Consider the following 20,188-nt stretch of genomic DNA (forward strand, 5'->3'; position numbering starts at 1 on the left):
GATGTTAGACGACACACACACTCATCAATTTCATTTGATCCAGATGCAATATCAACATTTTCTTGTTGCTTAAAGCTACTTGGATTTGCTATATTGCTCTCTTTTGGGGGTTTTATAAATCCAATGTTTAACCAATGATCCATACGTAACAATTTGAAAGCTAAAAAAAATACTGCATTTACTCGAATATATAACTAACTTTTTTCCCAAAATTAAAGCTAAAAAATCATGTTGCGAGATAAGTGCGGGAATTTTCGGAAACTAAAGTTTTCAGAAGAAAACTGAAAATGGTGCGACCCAAGAAGCTCCTACTCGCTATCACTACTTTTGGCATTGAGAAGTTTCTTTGTATGCATCGTCAAAGTCATCTACCCAAATAGCATCTTCTTTCCCATTATTTCAAACAAAAATTACCAGTAATTTAAAAGACTTGAGATACGTATAGCAGCGAAGAACTGCATATGATTGGCGCAGCATTAACTAAAGATCGTGCGAACCAAAGACAAATTAGCATTTCAACAGTTGAGTTGAAATGCTAATTCCCTTCAACCTAATTCCATAATATCTGAAACACATTCACTATATATTTCTTAGTTTTAACACGTTAACGACAGGAGTGGTGTCAATCAAAACCATATGTTCCACCGGCAACATATGGTTTTGCTTGGTCTATATGGCAGTTTCTGTTGGAGAGGGGATGTGATTCATTAGTTAGTGCCATTTTATCCCGGTTGTCTCTAATTGCACTGTTTGTTGAAAAATATAATGACTCCTTTAATTATGCATAGCTGAAAATTGCCACATACCCCATAACGACCTTTCACGTAAACCTGGGGAGTACGTGTACCACACTTTGAGAAACACTGCATTAATGCATACCTATAGTTGTAGGTATATGATTTAATATACAGGGTATCAAAAGGGTATATACAAATTTGCAGGAGAATAGAGAATAACTCAGAAGTCATACAAAAGCTGAATGAGTGCATTAATTTAGTGAAATTTTTGGCATCAATTTTTGGTCATGCAACTTTATTACCAAATGACAACATTAGATGGCTTGATACATCATACCATTTGAAAATGGTGACTTTCAATGGTGCAGAGTGAGCACATTGTGGTTTTAGAAAACAAGGTGTGCAATACAAGTTCAGAGGAATTTCCACATGCAATACAGTAAAAGAACCTCTTAGTAGACACACGATCTACACATGGCACAGGAATTTTGTGGAAACAGACTCTTCTGTGTGTTACCCAAGGTCAATGGGAAGGCTGCGTGCTGCTGATGCTGTTGTGGAAGAAGTTCGGGAAAATTTCCAGAGAATCCCTGGAAAGTCAACCAGATGGGCGTCTTGTCAAATTGGAATTCCACATGTGACTATGTGGCATGTTTTATAACAGTGTCCTCATTTAAGGCCATACAAATTTACCCTTGTACAACATTTGAAGAAAGACAATAAGAAGATATGCCACAATATACAGAAATGATCAGTAGGATAGAACAAAATTAGGAGTTTTTGGATACGATCGTTTTCAGTAACGAGTGCATATTTCACTTAAGTGGGCACATAAATGCTCACAACTGCAGAATTTGGGAAGTGAAAATCCACACAGCATCGTAGAAGATGTTCATGGCACCCCAGAGGCTAACGATTTTTTTGCCATAAGCAAGAAGAAAGTGTATGGACCCTTCTTTTTTTCAGTCTACTGTTACTTACTGGTGGTGTGTATCTGGACATGCTACAAGAGTACTAATACTGCAATTAGACAGCAATAACCACACCAGACGATTACATCTCCATCAAGATGGAGCATCTTCTCATTACCTGACAGGCATAAGGTTGTACCCCAACACCCATTTTCCAGGCAGATGGATTAGTAGAGGGACACCTGTAGCATGGCTGCCGTATTCCCCCAACCTTACACCATTAAATTTTTTCTTGCTTGTCTTTGTCTTGTTATTGCTGACCTTCATACCATATTTGTTACAACAGTTATTCAATTTAGTCAGAGAATCTTGCAGACTTGTAGTGAATTTATTTAGAAGTATAACATCATCCGCATAAAGCAAAGAGCTGACATTAACATCTCCAATTTTGATATCAGTTTTAATACGTTTCCTTAATAATGTGATCCATATAGATAATGAATAACAGAGGGGATAATGTACATCCTTGTTTGACACCAGATTTAAAATTAAACAATCTTCCTGTACTTCCTTCAATTCTAACTGCTGACTTACAACTGAAATAAAGACTAAGTATTACTTGATATAATGCCCCACTGACATCATACAACTGTATATGTCATACAAATGTCAGTGCATTTTGAATAGCTTCTCTCTTGGCATCTTGTCATATGCCTTTTCCAGATCTACAAAACTTAAATACAGATCTTTGTTATATTCCCATGACTTTTCAACTATTTGTCGTAAAGTGAATATCTGATCCTGACAGCCTCTGTTTGGCCTGAATCTAGCTTGTTCTTCACAAAGCTTCTCTTCTACAATCCTTCTCAACCGTTTCTCAAGTATACTTGCATAAATCATACCAGGAATACTCAATAGACAAATACCTCTGTAATTCTCAGATTCAGTTTTATTTCCCTTTTTATATATGGGCACTATGAGAGCTGTACTCCAATCATGTGGAATTCATCCCTCTGTTCAGGCCTTCTGAACTATTCAGTGCAGCCACTGTAAGACTTTTATACCTCCATACTTGAGCATTTCTGATTGAATATCATCTGCTCCTGCTGCCTTTCCACATTTCAGGATTTTGATCTCTCTTTCCACTTCAAGTATGGATATATATTCCTGGCTGCATGCCTGGTCAGTGTTTTTTTTTTACCACTGTGCTGTCATCACTGCTTGTTTCATTTAGCAATTTTTTGAAGTAATTACTCCATACTTCAAGGATATCTTTTTCTCCAGTTTTCATGTCTCCTTTATCATCTCTAACTTCTTTTACAACATTCTTTCCTCCTTTTCTGAGCTTCTTCAACAACCTCTAGAATATCTTGCCACCTTCTTGATATTTATTTTCTATGTTCTTACCAAAGTCTTCCCATGACTTCTGTTTAGCTAGTTTTACACAGTGTGTAGCTTTCTTACATTTGTCTGTATTCTTTAAGAGCACACGCTGTCTTATTTGCCAGGAACGTTTGATATGCTTTTACTTCACTTCTTGTGTCCATCATGGAGTTCTGATTTTTCTATCCTTGCAGACAACCTCACCACATGCCTCTCTGAATCAATTGATGTTTTCTTCCGGGCTTGCAGCTGAATCTGCAAGGTTTGGTTCCTGTTCTCAAACTCTCATTTTTTCTTCAATAATGTTTGTGTATTTTAGTCTGTTCACATCTGAGACTGCTCAACTTTTATTTGCTTTAAAACTTTCTTACATGTTCTTCTTTTCAATATGAAATTCAATTTTATCCTGCTTAAGACTTGGTGATCACTTCCAATTTCAAATCCTCTATACACTCTAGTGTCCTGCACCAGATAGAAATGACTATCAACAATAACATAGTCAATGAGACTTTTCTTATTCCTTGCCTCTTCTCTCCATGTGAATTTGTACACATTTATATGTTGAAACATGGTGTTAGTAATAACCAGGCCATGTCCTGAGCAGAAATCCAACAGGTATTTGCCATTGTTATTAGCTTTGCTCTTTTCTCCAAATTTTCCCAAAATATTTTTGTATGTCTGATAATCATTTCCTACTCTGCTATTTAGATCCCCAACAAGGACAAATTTTTCATTGTGTCAGTTGCTTTCTCTAAAGCGTCAAAAAATTCCTCCATTTCTACCTTAGTAGAACCTTCTATGGAGAGACCTCCACATAGTCTTTAAAGGAATGCGGAGAACCGACCAAGTCTTCTGACCTAATGTCAAATCCTCACCTTCTCGTGGTGCACCTGTTAGGTATCTACCTGGATACTGAGCGAATGAGGATGGACTATCAATTTGGGATTCAGCCAACCAAATTGTATTCCAATTGGCTTAAACCTCAGTATAAAATGATGGTACAACATGACAGTGTGGATGTATAATATCCATGTAATATGCATTCACAAAGTTTACACTAGAAATGGAAAACCAAAAAGGTGTAATATACTGTGATTTCTTTGTTCAGAGGACATCTTATAGAACTTGTCAACGTGTTGGGGTCGGTGCCCCTCCACGTTGTTCAAATGTCAACTGTACTTTAGACCCAGTAAGCAGAGTAATGGTCTTATATCAAGCAACAACAACAAATCTTTATTCATGTAGTAATAGTAATGGTAATAAAGAACTGGCTGTAGGTTGGAATCCTGCTGTGACTTGGCTGGTTGCAAATATGTGTAGGTGATAGATGATGATTTTTATTTTATTTTATTTATTTATTTTTTGTCATTTAGTCATTATTTGTTATTTACATACTGCCTATTCTACATTTCCATAAACTCATGCACTAAAATAAAGTACTCACTTCTGCCTCTAGCAATCCGTTCCACTCATCACCACTCCAAGCAGAACATCTAGCCCACACTTCTCTTCCTTACTCTTATACTACTTTTAGAAATGATCCTTTGTTTTCTTCTGTCCCAAAATCTTCTGCATCTGCTCTGTAAAATCCCTTTAGTAACTTATATGTGCCTATTATATTCCATCTTTTCTGCATATCATTTCAATTTTGTAACTTGCAAACCTTCAGTCTCTGCTCATAAGGAACTCTCAACAGACTAGTCACTGTTTAGACCACTTGTTCTGGATCCTCTCCACTGCTTTCCTCATCTTGTAGAAACCTGGGGTGACCATATCTGTGCACAGCAGTTCAAATTTATTGATATCAGAGGCTTATAAAGAGGTTAACTTCCTCATCCCAACTTAGTTTGTTTTGTAGCATACAGATCATCCTTTGCACTTTTTCAATATATATATCTTCTGAATTTTAGCTCTCCATCTACCAGCACTTCCAAATCACTAGCCTCATCAATTTCTTGCATTCCAGCTATGCACTATATCATACACAGTTTGTATTATTTTCATCCCACATCTTACACTTTGCAACACTGAACTGGCAACTATTATCCTTTGCAGGAGTTGTCAGTTTATTCAAATCACCCTATGTTGTCCAAGTCGACAATGGACAGTAGTATGAGGAACAAACAGCCTCCTTTTGTTGTGATAACTGCAGCAATCCTATAGGAGCAAACTCTCCACAAGTGTACAATAGTGAACAATGGGAATTTTGGACCATTCTTCCTGTAGGCATGTAATGAGGTCCTGGATTGTTATTGGGGGGGGGGGGGGGGGAAGACGTCCCTTGACCTCATCCGACACTTCATTTCATCCCACAGATATTCATTTGGGCTGAAATAGGGTTCAGTGCATTGCAGAGGCCAGTCTAATGTGGCAATGCTCATGTCCACAAACCACATAGTTACAGCAACAGCAGCCGTATGACATGGTGCATTGTCTAGCTGGTCAGTTCCATAGAAATGCCACAAAATAGAAAGCAATGCAATGTCCAGAATGTTCAGATAGCTCTTGGAGTTTAGTGTTCATGGCACCACAAACAGAGGTCCAAGGCCAAACCAAGAAAAACAGCCCTGTCACCTCTGAATTTCATAGTTGGAATTACACACACACACACACACTGGCAAGAGACTTTCATTGAACCTCCACACTCATCCATCTGCTCAGTAGAGGGTATAGCATGATTCTTTGCTCCATAATACTACTTTCCTAGCTTCCATATCCCACTGTACGTGCTCTTTTCACCACTGAAGATAACGTTACATGTTGTTTCAGGTAATGTGGTACTTGCATATTGCGGTCCTACCGTGAAACCCATGTTGTGAGCCTCAGTTCTGGATGTTTTTGTGCAGATTCATGTTCGAGTCGATGCCTGGTACTCTGCGTTCAATGTGTCAGCCGATAAGTTGGTGGTTTTTACATATTATCCTTCATAGCACCCTGTAGTCACATTCAGTGAGTGTGATGCAGGTAGCACTTGCAGTTGACTCCCTGCATTTCCGTTTCGGTATGGTATTACTGATTGTTGACCTTTGATTTCTAAATTTGTCAACAATTTGCTGAACAGATAGGCTTGCAACATGGAATCCTATCACAACACCTCTTTCAAACTCCATCAGTTCCTTTTTCACAGCCATTTCACTAGGACACAGTTATACTGACTTCGAAGTATCAAATTCTTACAATTTATATCGGCTACAAGCACGAGTCATTACATGTCACAATGCACCTTGCCCATGGGGATGTCCATTGACTTCTTTCCAAGCAGTGTGTATATTAAAAAAATTATTACTGTCTGATAATAATGAGACTTTCTCAGATTTTTGATAAGCAGAAACAGTTGTTCCAGTTCAGATTAGGATCATGAAACAAGGGTCAGTGCTCTCCTTAAATAAATGTCTGAACTTGAAGTGGCATTGAAGGAATAATTGTGTTTTAGACCAGAAGATTCTGTGTTCAGTGTCACTTCCATACTGTGCTAGGCACTTTCTCAGATTTCTTATTAATAATTAATGAATTAATTGTGGGGTAGGCAAAAAATCATCAGAAATCTAAGTGGAAATGCAGCTGGAGTATTCTCAGCCAGAAATACTTAAGTATGGAAATATAAAAATTTTATGATAGCTATACTACATTCAGAAGACCTAATGCCCATCTATAAAAATGGAAATGAAACAATGAATTTTTTTTACTGCATACAAAACATTGTATGCAGTAGAAACCATAGATAGAAGAAATCTGAAGAAAATTAGAGACACAAACAGATGGCAGATTAAAAATGAAGATATAAAAGAAGAATTTGACATTATTAGCATTGTTTGAGCATTAGGAAAAACCAAGAAGAGAATTAGTGTAGTTAGCACCACTTCAGGTAACCATAATGTAAGATCTGCCATTATGGGATACCTGACAAATAACAGATAATTTGAAAGAAAATTGTTGATATGGAGTTAGTAATAATGTTAAACTAAATTATGCTAGAATATCATGGTATCGTATACAACCCTTGATGGTACACATGAGGAATTGACTAAACGAAATTCAACAAACCTTATGTAAAACATTAAGGAATGAAATTTTCTACAATTGACTTTTTTTTTATGCAGATATTACTTTGTAAATATTTTTTTACAAATAAAGATGTTTTGTTGTTAATAGAGCTCGTAAAACTGAACTTGATGGAGAAGTGTTTGACATTCTTCTTAGTTTCACCAATTTTTCTACGTTTAAAGAAATGTTCCTAGATTACAAATCTGTAAGTACTAGTCTTGCAATTATTTTGTTTATAAGAATATATCATTTATATCTTCCTGTATAACCCATTTTTTTCATTTGCATGGAAGTCTGCTATGATCCAGTGACTTATTTGTCACCAGGATTGTGAGTGCATATTACATATCCACTCACAATACCAAAACTCATTATTATGCACTCATAATAATGAGAGCATAAAAACTTCCTACCTACAATTTTCTACCAAATCAATCTGTTATCTGTCAAAGCAACAATATTATTAGATCTTATATTTATATATCTATCTTCTAAGGCACTTTTTACCGTATCAGTCCACCTGTATATTGGTTTTCCACTGGGTCTTTTTCCTGCCAACCTGGCAGAGAAAAAGACCCAGTGGGGTCTTTTTCTCTGCCAGGTTGGCAGGAAAAAAAGATTAGCCAAGAAAAAGGCTTGGCTAATCTTTCCTCGCCCATTCTATTTAAGTGACCATACCACCTGAGATTAACGCTGCTAATGCATTCCTGGATACATGACGATATCAAGTTCTTTCCTAATATAGACTCATTTTTAATATGATATTGCCATTGATGCCATCTGTTCACACCCCTAATCTTTCTCAGGACTCTCATATCTGCAGGCTCTAGTCTCTGGTCAAGTGTTTTACTTCTGACTCAGCTCTCAGATCCATAATTTAAAATTGGTTTGAACACTGTCCTGTATATAGCTAATTTAGTGTTTTGACTAATTTCTCTCTTATTCCATATAAATTTATTCAGTTGACTTCCTACCATACCAGCTTTGTTGATTCTGTTGTCTATTTCCATACATGTGTAGAGGCTTAAGTGCTGTGAGGACATCATGTTGGAGGCTTAATGGATATTTTTACAACACTTAAAAAGAATTAAAATAGACTTTAATGCTTCCTATATTTCGTCCTAGTCACTAGGACATCTACGGGGATTACAAAAAAATTAATGTAACATATGCACAAATAACAAACAATACTAAGCCCAACCACGTGGGTGACACTAAAGTCCTATCTAGGTAGAGCGCCCTCTAAGGGCAGTAGTAGGTGGCCTGGAATGTAAGGTGGGAACTCTGGTGATGAGTGTTTCCCAAATCTTCGGAAGCTTAATGCACCCATATTTATTGAGATTTGGTTGGTTTTTGAGAGCTGCTGCTGCTTCTAAGAAAAGTCTCTCTTTCTTGAATTTGCTGTGGTGGAGCATGGTGGTTTTCTTCCATGATACTCTGTGGGTGGTGTCCAAAACATAGTCAGCCAAGCCTGAATGGCCATAGTTGTGTTTGAAGATGTAAGACTTGTGTTCCTCTAGGTTTACCAAAAATCTACAAACCCAACTCCCCACTCAGGCCTATAGTAGATGCTACCAATGCACCTTGCTATAGACTATCTAAACAGCTGGCCAACTCTCTGATCCCCCTCACCGGAAGGTCCCCTTCCTATATAAAAACCTCGACCCACTTTAAAGCCCTCACAGAAAATTTAACCTTGAAGAAGACAGACATATTGGTAAGCTTTGATATCTCCTCTTTGTTTACCAATATTCCCTTAATTGACACCTTATCTCTCTTAGAAAAGGTTTTTCCCTCTGACATCTTAGATCTCTTTTCCTTTGCCATTAACTCTGGATATTTCTCTTGGAACAACAAAATCTACAAGCAGATAGAAGGAACTGCCATGGGTTCCCCCCTCTCACCCCCCCCCCCTTGCCAATTTCTATATGGAAGATTTCGAAAAACGAGCCATAGACTCAGCCCCACTCAAACCTTCTATCTGGCTAAGATATGTAGATGATGTGTTCTCTATTTGGCCTCATGGCCCAGACACGTTAGACTCCTTCCTCAGTCATCTCAATAGTCTACATTCAAGAATCCAGTTCACTATGGAAAAGGAAAAGAACAATTGTTTACCCTTCCTAGACACCTTAGTCACACGCCTGCCTAATGATACACTTACCTTCACCGTATACAGAAAACCCACACACACAGGCAGATACATTCACAAACTCTCCCACCACCACCCCTCTCAACAATATGGCATTATTAAAACTCTTACCAAGAGAGCCCACAATCTTTGTTCCAGTGGAACCGCCCTCACTAATGAGCTTAACCACATACACAGCACTTTCCTCTCCAATGGCTACAGTGATCACAGTATCAAAAAAATAATCAACTCCTCCCCCATTCCCCTTCCGTCTCGTCAACAAGAATTTAAAAATGCCATCACCATACCCTACATCCGTGGCACATCGGAAAAAATAGCCAAGATACTAAAACAATACAATCTACACACAGCATACAAGCCCCACCGCAAACTGGCTACCCTTATCCGTTCTACGAAAGATCAGCTCCCTCCTCTCTCTCTGCCTGGAGTTTACAAAGTACCCTGTTCCTGTAAGCTGGCGTACTTTGGACAGACAGGCAGATCAGCATCCATCCGTCTAGAGGAACACAAGTCCTACATCTTCAAACACAACTATGGCCATACAGGCTTGGCTGACCATGTTTTGGACACCACCCACAGAGTATCATGGAAAAAAACCACCATGCTCCACCACAGCAAATTCAAGAAAGAGAGACTTTTTTTTTGGAAGCAGCAGCAGCTCTCAAAAACCAACCAAATCTCAATAAATATGGGTGCATTAAGCTTCCGAAGATTTGGGAAACACTCATCACCAGAGTTCCCACCTTACATTCCAGGCCACCTACTACTGCCCTTAGAGGGCGCTCTACCTAGATAGGACTTTAGTGTCACCCACGTGGTTGGGCTTAGTATTGTTTGTTATTTGTGCATATGTTACATTAATTTTTTTGTAATCCCCGTAGATGTCCTAGTGACTAGGACGAAATATAGGAAGCATTAAAGTCTATTTTAATTCTTTTTAAGTGTTGTAAAAATATCCATTAAGCCTCCAACATGATGTCTATTTCCATATTTAATTTACCATCTTTACTAAAAATCGTGCCTAAGTAGCTGAAATGTTTTACTTGTTCTATAGGTTCTCCATTCACAATGCAGCTGATATTTTCAATGCTTCTGCCTATTTTCATTATCTTTGTCTTGTTATTGCTGACCTTCATGCCATATCTATCACAACAGTTATTCAATTATTAAATTTCATCAGTGAATCTTGCAGACTTGTAGCGGATTTATTTAGAAGTATAACATCATCCGCATAAAGCAAGGAGCTGACATTAACATCTCCAATTTTGATATCAGGTTTAATACCACTTTCCTTCATAATGTAATCCATATAGATAATGAATAACAGAGGTGATAATGTACATCCTTGTCTGACACCAGATTTAACATTAAACCATCTCCTTGTACTTCCTTCAATTATATCTGCTGACTTACAACTCAAATAAAGACTAAGCATTGCTTGATATAATGATCCACTGACACCATACAACCGTAGCATTTTGAATAGCTTCTCTCTTGGCACCTTGTCATATGCTTTTTCCAGATCGACAAAACTTAAATACAGAACTTTGTTATATTCCCATGACTTTTCAACTATTTGTCGTAAAGTGAATATCTGATCCTGACAGCCTCTATTTGGCCTGAATCCAGCTTGTTCCTCACCAAGCTTCTCTTCCACAGTCCTTCTCAACCGTTTCTCAAGTATATTGGCATAAACCAGGAACACTGAGTAGAGAAATACCTCTGTAATTTTCACAGTCAGTTTTATTTCCATTTTTATATATGGGTACTATAAGAGCTCTACTCCAATCATCTGGAATTGGTCCTTCTGTCCAGGTCCTCTGAACTATGCAGTGTAGCCACTGTAAAACTTTTATACCTCCATACTTGAGCATTTCTGGTCTAATATCATCTACTCCAGCTGCCTTTCCACATTTCAGACTTTTGATGGCTTTTTCTACTTCAAGCATGGATATGTATTCCTGATTGCATGCCCTGGTCAGTGTTTTTATCACTGTGCTGTCATCACTGCTAGTTTCATTTAGCAATTTTTCAAAGTATTTACTCCATACTTCAAGGATATCTTTTTCTCCAGTTTTTCATATCAGCTTTATCAATCTCTAATTCCTTTTACAGCACTCTTTCCTCCATTCCTAAGCTTCTTCAACAACCTCCAGAATATCTTACCACCTTCTTGATATTTATTTTCTATGTTCTTACCAAAGTCATTCCAATACTTTTTTAGCTAGTTTTACACGATGTTTAGTTTTCGTACATTTGTCTCTGTATTCTCTAAGAGCACAAGCTGACTTATTTGCCAAGAACTTTTGATATGCTTTCTTCTTTTCCTCCACTGTCTCTTTAACTTCCTATGTCCACCAGGGAGTTCTGATTTTTTCTATTTTTGCAAACAACCTCACCACATGTCTCTCCACAGAATCTATCAATGTTTTCTTCAGAGCTTGCCACTGAATCCCCAAGGTTTGATTTTTGTTCTTAAACTCTTTCATTTTTTCTTGAATAATGTTTGAACATTTTAGTCTACAGTTCACATCTGAGAGCTGGTCAAGTTTTATTCGTTTTAAAACTTTCTTACATGTTCTTCTTTTCAAGATGAAATTGAATTTTATCCTGCTTAAGACTAAATAGTGATCACTTCCAATTTCAAATCCTCTGTACACTCTGGTGTCCTGCATCAGAGAGGAAACATCACTATCAACAATAATATAATTTTTTTTAAACCACAATATTAAAAAAAGAAATCACTTGTTAAATTAATATTTTTTTCATTTGATTTGAATGTATAAATTTCATTTATTTCATTTTTATACGTTGAGATACATTCAAATTATTTATACTGCAGATGTTATTTCTTTGTTTAAATAATTTTTACAGTGTCATTATAATTTTGGTGCATACTTTTCTATATATGAGGTGTACCACACATTATTGAAGTCTAACAGTTGATATCTCATGACTAGTTTCCAATCACTAACTTTCTTTCCAAATGTGTGTGTTATGTGACAGATCTCTGATTTGATTAGCATTTAAATTTCAGTCTGCTATCAGAACCATAGTCTGTCACATCACTCCTTAAACTCATTCTCTGTCTACACTCTCACTGCCTTCTCAAATACTGTACTTTAGTAGGTGCATTACTAAAGTTCATTACAAAAAACAGTACTGAAACATTACAACAATATATGTTATGGAGGACATAGGTGTACCATACTTTATGTGTAAAAAACTTATTTCTCGTTATCTTACTTCCTTACCACTGCTTTATGCAACTTCCAGTCTTAGATTAGTTCTGCTTATACATTCTTAATATCAGAAAAGATGTTAAGTCTTTTCTGAGATTTTCATTTTTAATAATGTTCTGCTATTGATGCCATCTCTCCTATAAATCCTCTAATGCATTTTATTCCCTATAGGGAGTGGGCAAAACTTTTGTAGACCGAGAGACAGTTCAGTCTCCATTGGTAGCCAATCAGAGATAACTAGCTCAAGACTTATTATAAATAGCATCCAGTGAACCGAGGCAGACAGAAGTGTTGCAATCTTGTGGTCCCTAATCCTAATGCAGTGTATTAATGTGGGTTCTATGGTTGATTTTTCTTGAGTTTACAGGATGAAAACCCCTAGTTTCTGGGAGAAAACTGCTTGTCCATAATAATTTTCATTTATTATGCATTTTAATGATATATTTAATGAAAAACTGAAGACAGGATATCCTTGTCTTCAGTTATATCACCTTTATGATTATTGACCCTTTGGCAGTAATCTTTCCTTCGCTTCTGAGCTTTCTTAATAACCTCCAAAACATTTTACTGTTTTTATTTACTTTGTTTATTCTTTTGAAAACCTTCCGTGACATTTTTTTTGGTACTTTTTTTTTACACATAATTTAATTTTTACACATAATTTAACTTACCTGAATTTCCTGTATATTCTTTAATTTTATCATTGATTTTACTAGCTAGGAACTTTTTATATCAATTCTTCTTTTCATGGATGGGTTCTTTAGCTTTGTGTCCACCATGGAGCAGACCCAGCAATTTAGCTTACTCTTGTAACATCACCATATTGCTTTCTTAGCTATGTCAGTAAATGTTTTCTTTAGGTTTTGTTGTTCATTCTTTGAAGTTTAGTTCTTTTATCAAACTCATTTACTGTTTATATATTTTAATCTACACTTTTGAGAGTTTTATCCTACTGAACACAAAGTGGTGACCACTTCATTTTAAATCTGCTGTGTACCCTTGCATCTTAGATAAATTTGACATCACTATCAACAATAACTTAATGGGACATTTATTGTTTTATGTTTTGTCTCTCCACATGAATATTATGTTCATAAATTTAAACTGAAATATATTGTTAATAGTGACTAGTCTATTACTATTATTTTCTACTCAGTTAGCTGAGTAGAAAATAATAGTAAAACTGAATAAGAACTTGGCAGAGGGGACTGATGGGATATTAGCACAAATTCTAAAAGAGTATTCAGCTGAACTGGCTATTCCTTTGACCAGAATCTATATTTGGAGTCTCAAGGAAAATTCTACAGGAGTGGGAAGAATGTATGATAATCCCATTGTACAAGGGTGGTGCCAAGACTGATGTATTCAACTGTCAATCTATCAACATCTCTGGAGTAGTGGTAAAAATTTTCTAAAAGTTCATTAGGGCTCAAATACAGAAATGGGTTGAGAGAGAATCTATACTTTGCAATGCACAGCATGGATTTACTAAGGGAAGGTCATATTTGAGCGACTTGCTCACATTCTGTAATAAAGTTACCATTGAGTTAGACAAGGGGAATGAATACATCATGGAAGACTGTTGCATGAATTGGACAATGTGGGATTGGATTATAAAATATTAGTGAGCATAGGAGGATGACTGACTAGCAGATATCAGAAAGTGGTATGTGGGGACGTGAGTCTGCAAGATTTAAGGTAACCAGTAGTGTATCACAAGAATCAATCCTTGGTCTACTGTTATTCAATCTATACATTAACGACATTAGGAAGGATTTGTATGTAACATACAGCTATTTGCTGATAATGCAAAGATAGGTATTATCTTTGATAAGCTGGAATTGTGGCCATGTGAAAATGGCTGTCAGTTCAATGTTAGTAAGTGTAAAGTCATGCACTTTGGTGTGATTTCATATCCAGTGTCATATTATATCAGTGGTATTATACTAGAAGAAACTGATGTGGCCAGGGATCCTGGAGTTATAGTTATAGTTCACCAGCCATATAGCAAGGTTTGCAGATACAACCCAGAAGATAATTGCAATGCTGAAACAAACCTTGACATATAACGATAGAGAAGTCATTTTGCTTCTTTATAAGGCATTGATAAGATCTCACTTGAACTATTCTGGTTTCCATGGTGATTCTGATACAGTGAAGAGAGAGAGAGAGTGCAAAGGAGTGTGTTAAAAATGATATCATGTTGTCTTCCACATTGACGGCAACCTTAAATGGAAATTCCACATCTCATTTTTAACAAACAAGTTGAGGCATGTAATTAATAGAATGTATAATGTTTAAAAATTTATCAATGTAGTATTTTTAAGCTGCTTATATTATTCATGGGTAAATTCTTCACTGCAACATGGTATCACCTTTTGGGTGAAGATTACTATAACAATCTACTTCCTTTGATACAAACTAGAATAATCAGAGCTGTAACCATTACTGATTACTTTGCATATTCATTGAACTAGTGACCTATTTACTATTCTTAACATTTTATCATTATAGAAACTCTATCTATATACTTGCATACTATCTGTAAGAAATAAGATTGTAAATTTTTCTGTATATAATGTAGATTATGGTTTATGATGTTGTTGGAACTTGCTGGTAGTTCCCAAGGTGGACAAAGAAATTTTTCACAAATCTTTTGAGAACTTAGCAACAAGCAGCTACAATAAACTGCCTAACTACATAAAATCTGACATCACAATGCTTTTAGAAAAAGATTGAGATTTACCTCATGGGACTAAATAATGTTGACTTTTATTTTAAATGCATACTATAAGATATTATTATTATTATCTGAAACCTCCAGGGAGTCAAGGACTCATCGAGAGAGGCTATAAATCACCCAAACCAGCTGTCATACCTTCCCTTAAATTCATTCACACTAGATGCACTCACTACCCCTAAAGGCAAACTATTCCACTCACTCACTGCTCTGTGAGAGAAAAAACCTAGCTCTTACCTCTTTCTTGTCTGTGAACAAACTTAACTTCTCTAATATTATTATTCTAAATGTTATATCTCAAGTATATGCTGTATGTTACATGTGCCCTTATAGTAATTTAATTTTGTAGTGACTGTCTTGCCTACATTTGTATTTTTATATAGTAACCAGTATTGTTATGACTCTTGGTTACATTACGGTTCCTTCTTGTGTATTTCTATTTTCTGTTCTTGGAAATATATAGGAAGAATGGAGACAACTGAAAAAGTAGAGAAGCCTAGATCTGAAATGTGAACCTAACAGAGATTGCTTTTCTTCCTAAAGTAAGAAAAGCAACCTAGAAATGATGCTAACAGATAAAAATAAGAGCCTAACTGAAAACCTGGTGAGTGAACAGAAAAAGTAAAAGGAAGCACAAAACTTGAGCATGAAAATTTATTCATATACTCGGTACTCAAGTCCAGTTGTGACTCAAGAATTCATAAGGGTTGGTGAGCTATCAAGAACAAGCTGTAAAGTTTCTTGTGATAGAAAGTAATGACACTGGGATAAAGAAGAAAATAAACTGTGCAGCATTTATTACATTTTAATATTTAAACTAAACTAAGAATTATGAACTCACATAGCAAAGTGTGGTATCTTGTTACAGTAATAGGTATATTGATTGATTCAGTGCTGTATTGTGAACACAGTTGTTATAGTTAAAATGTAATAAATGCTACACCATTTCTTTTCTTCTTTAACATCAAGACACATTATTTTATCCTTCTTAATGCATAGGGTATTTCAAATAATCATGTTAAAACTATAAGTAGCATGAGAATGCCTTTTTATCCGTAATAAGTTTGAGGACTAGTGATTGGAGTAGAACTCTCACCATGTTTATTTCCTTTTTTTTTGTCTGTGTCAGTTCTACTCCAATCATCTGGAATTTGACCTTCTGAATTAAACTGTGCATCTGCTGTAAAACATCTATACCTCCATATTTGAACATTTCTGGTCAAATATCTACTTAAGCTGCCTTTCCACATTTAAGGTTTTTTTCTATCTCATTGACATGAAACTTCTGATAACATTCCTTAAACATTTCTATTGTTCTCTGACTTCATGTTTCATTTAGCATCCTTTCAAATTAGTATTTCAGACATCTAGAATATCTTTTTTGTATCACCCTTTATGATCCCTGATTCCTTTTACTGTAACCATTTCATCAATTTCTAATAATTTTCAATAGTCTCCAGAACATTTTGTTACTTTTCTGATTATTTTCTATATTCTTACTAAAGTCTTCTTGTGACTTTTGTTTAACTACTTTTACACACTATTTGTTATATTTTTTACTATATTATTATATTTTTGCTATATTATATTATAGGCTTTGTTATATGCTTGACACCATTGATTCAGCTTTCTCCAGAACTGAATCAGTCAATGCTTTCTTCAGTCTGCTATTGAAGTATGCGGGATTTGGTTCTTGTTTTCAAATTCTTTCATTTTTTTTTTTAAATTTGTATATTTGAGTCTACAGTTCACCTTTGAATGCTGCTTGACTTTAATTCTTTTTAATTAAAAATAATTTTTTTTGTTTCAACATCAGTAAATCCTAATTAGAAATCTTTATTATATACTCATTATTTCTTGATTGTCATAGGTATAAATCTGTCCTTAGCAAACCTTAATCCAGCCTTTAACTTCTTGTGTGGTCTAAATCAAGCCTTTTCTTCAATAATTTTTCTTAGCCCTTTCTCAAATATGCTTAAAACACTCAGTAAAGAAATTCCTCTGAAATTCATGCATTCACTTTTATTTTCCATGTTATAATTTGATATGGTGAGAGTTCTCAAATCATCTGGATATTGACTTTGCTGGGTAGGTCTTTTCAGTCATTAGTGTAAACTGCAGATCTTTTCTGCTACTAGAATTCATGTTGAATATCTACTCCAGTTGTATTTTTACATTTCAGGTTTCTGATTGCTTTTCTAACTTAAGTCTTACTGTGTATACCCCTGAATTCATTTCTTCTCAATATTTGTTCTGACTTTTCCATAATTTATTATCTCCTTTCAAGTTAATAACTCCAAACAGCTAGAATATTTTTAGTTTTCATATCACCTTTATGATTTTTTTTGTAGTACTCTTTCTCCCATTTCTAAGCGACCACTTTAATCTCCACATTTTACTACCTTCATAATATTTATTTTCTCTGTTCTTTCCAAAATCCTTCCATGACTTTTGCTTAGCTACTTTAAACAATACTTAGCTTTATTACATTTTTCTCTATATCCTTTAAAAAACACAAATGCTGACTTATTAGCTAGGAACTTTTTATATGATTTCTTCTTTTCATGAAAGGCTTCTTTAATTTCTTGTGTCAAGCATGGTGTTCTTCAGATTTTGCCATCTCACTGGCTGATTCTTTTTTCCTAAACATTTTCTGTTTCATTTGTATATTTGAGCATACAATTTGCCATCTGAGAGTTGTTTTACTTTGTTCAGTAATGCTGATTTTTATCCTGCTGAATGCCTCCTGTTGGTCACTTTCTGTTTCTAATTCCTTGTATCCAGAAACATTCTTTTAGTTGTTTTTGTTCCCTGTGAATTTATGCACATTATTAACATATTCTGACAAAAAATGACTTGTTCATATCCTGAACAAAAATCCACCACATGCTTACTTATCATTATTATTACTTTTGACATTTCTCAAATTTCCTCAAAAGATTTTGGTATTCATTTTATACTCTGCTGCCTAAGTCTCCAACAAGAACCAGTTCATTTTTGTATGAAATGCCCTCCTTAATGACTTGAAAAGTTCTCTGTTTCCTACTCAACCCTTCTGTGGAATCATAGACACAAATAAGTTTTACTGTCCAGTTTCCCATTTTGAAATTCACCCATCATTCTTTCAGAAAGTGGCTCTCATTTAAGATGTTCATGTTTGGTATTGAATATAGTACTCTTTTCCTGATCACTAGTGCCTGAATAAATCATACTATTTAGAAGGATATCACCTTCATTTCTTAGAGCTATGTTTCACTAATTATCAATAGATCAAAATATAAATTCTGCACTCACAGTAATTTACATAATACTTTGCAAAATTTTATATTATATTAAGTACCCATATTTTTTATTTTTCTACAGGCAAGAGAGGGCCGAACTCCTGACTTGGCATTGGGGCAGAGAAAAGTAATAAGTTCTAGCTAGTCACACTCATTTAGCATTCTTCGCAGCACCAGCAGCCAAAACTTGTGACCAACTGAATTTTAAGTTATTGTAGTATTGGAGAAAGCTTCTGAATTTCAGAAACATATTATTTGATTAATCATATTTGCTCTAAACCATTGTGCCTTAAGTTAGAAAGGTATTAATGTAATGTTTGTAGCAATCTGAATAAAAGTGTATGCATACTTGTTTTCTAAATTGTGGTAATGCTTATCCTTTTTTGATTGAAGTATCCTGCTTATATTTCTGTGACTGATATATTCCATGTGAATTCTAGTATTCCATCCATCTGTTGATTGCATAGCAATCAGAGCTCGGTGATGTGCCACACCAGTCCTTGCCAGGTGGTCCTATTGTATGCTTTTTCTGGATGCTTCAACTCTGAAGATCACCATCCCTCCATCCATTTCATTGGCAGTCTATCCCTTCCTGTTTTTCCAGGAACTTTTGAGAACATTCTCCTTCTACCCTTTCGATGTGTCTAAAGTATTTCAACTTTCTTCTGTAAATATCCTTAAGGAGCCTTAAAGTTCTGCCAATCCTTTCTAGTACTCATCCGTTAATGCACCTTTCAGTATATGATATCCTGAACAGCCTTCTGTAACACCACATCTTAAATGCAGCTATCCTTTTCCTGTCAAACTTCTTTAGGTTCCTAGTCTCACATCCATAAGTTGCTGTTGGAAAAATAGCTGCATCCACAATCTTCAACTTTGTTCCTGTGGAGATAGATCCATCCTTCCAGATTTTAGACAACTCTTTGAAGTTGAATTATTGATGTGAACAATAATGGATCCCAAGTACTCGAACTTGCTAACTTCAATTCTTTCTCCATTTGTATCTCAGGAGCTTCCCTTTGAGAACCATACTCTTTGTCTTGCTAGGATTGAGCTGAAGTCCTCTGTTCTTACTGATCTCATTAACTCTGTCAAGTTGTCCTAGTTCTTCCTTGTCATTACAAAAGAGTACTGTATCATCAGCATACCTCAGAATACTGATCAATCTACCAGCTATTCTAATTCCTGTCTTAGGCTACATGCATGATGTCCTCAGCATAGATACTAAACAGGTAAGTAGTCATCCTTGCCTACCTCCCTCCCTTTCTAACCTGAAGCCAAAAGGTTAATCTAATACCTGCTCTTACATGGCTTCTTGCTCACTGTACAAGTTAGCTATCAACCTGATAGTGTGTTGAGAAAAACCCATTATTTTCATTACTTCCCATAGTTTCACATGCTGAACACAGTCAAAAGCTTTAGAGTAGTCTATGAAACACATTACTATAGGTAGTCAAAATTCTTTAACTTTTGTATGATCTGTCTAAGGCAAAAAATATGATCTCAGGTACCCTTACCTTTCTTAAAACCTGCTTATTCCTCAGGTATCCCTGAGGAATAATTTGGTCTCAATCCTATTTAGAATGATCTTTAATAAAATTTTGCTTGCATGAGAGATTAAAATAATAGTTCTGTAGTTCTTGCAATCCTTCATATTTCCCTTAACTGACTTCTTCCAGTCTCTAGGCGATAATCCTG

At 35.6% G+C, this 20,188-nt stretch overlaps 1 protein-coding gene across 1 annotated transcript in view; it reads left to right on the plus strand.

The window, feature by feature from the left end:
* LOC150110189 (ADP-ribosylation factor-like protein 2-binding protein) overlaps window positions 1–18,851 on the plus strand; it is a 52,605-nt gene extending 33,754 nt beyond the window's left edge. Inside the window, exons 6-7 of the mRNA XM_090392022.1 lie at window positions 7,184–7,280; window positions 18,573–18,851. Coding sequence (XP_090248148.1) covers window positions 7,184–7,280; window positions 18,573–18,635 — 160 coding nt within the window. The 3' untranslated portion in view covers window positions 18,636–18,851. The remainder of the gene's footprint in view (window positions 1–7,183; window positions 7,281–18,572) is intronic.
* The last annotated feature ends 1,337 nt before the right edge of the window (window positions 18,852–20,188 follow it).

The sequence above is a fragment of the Typopeltis vanoorti genome, chromosome 1, assembly GCF_054136105.1.
Source record: "Typopeltis vanoorti isolate ZY-2024b chromosome 1, IOZ_Tvanoo_1.0, whole genome shotgun sequence".
Classification (NCBI taxonomy): Eukaryota; Metazoa; Arthropoda; class Arachnida; order Uropygi; family Thelyphonidae; genus Typopeltis; species Typopeltis vanoorti.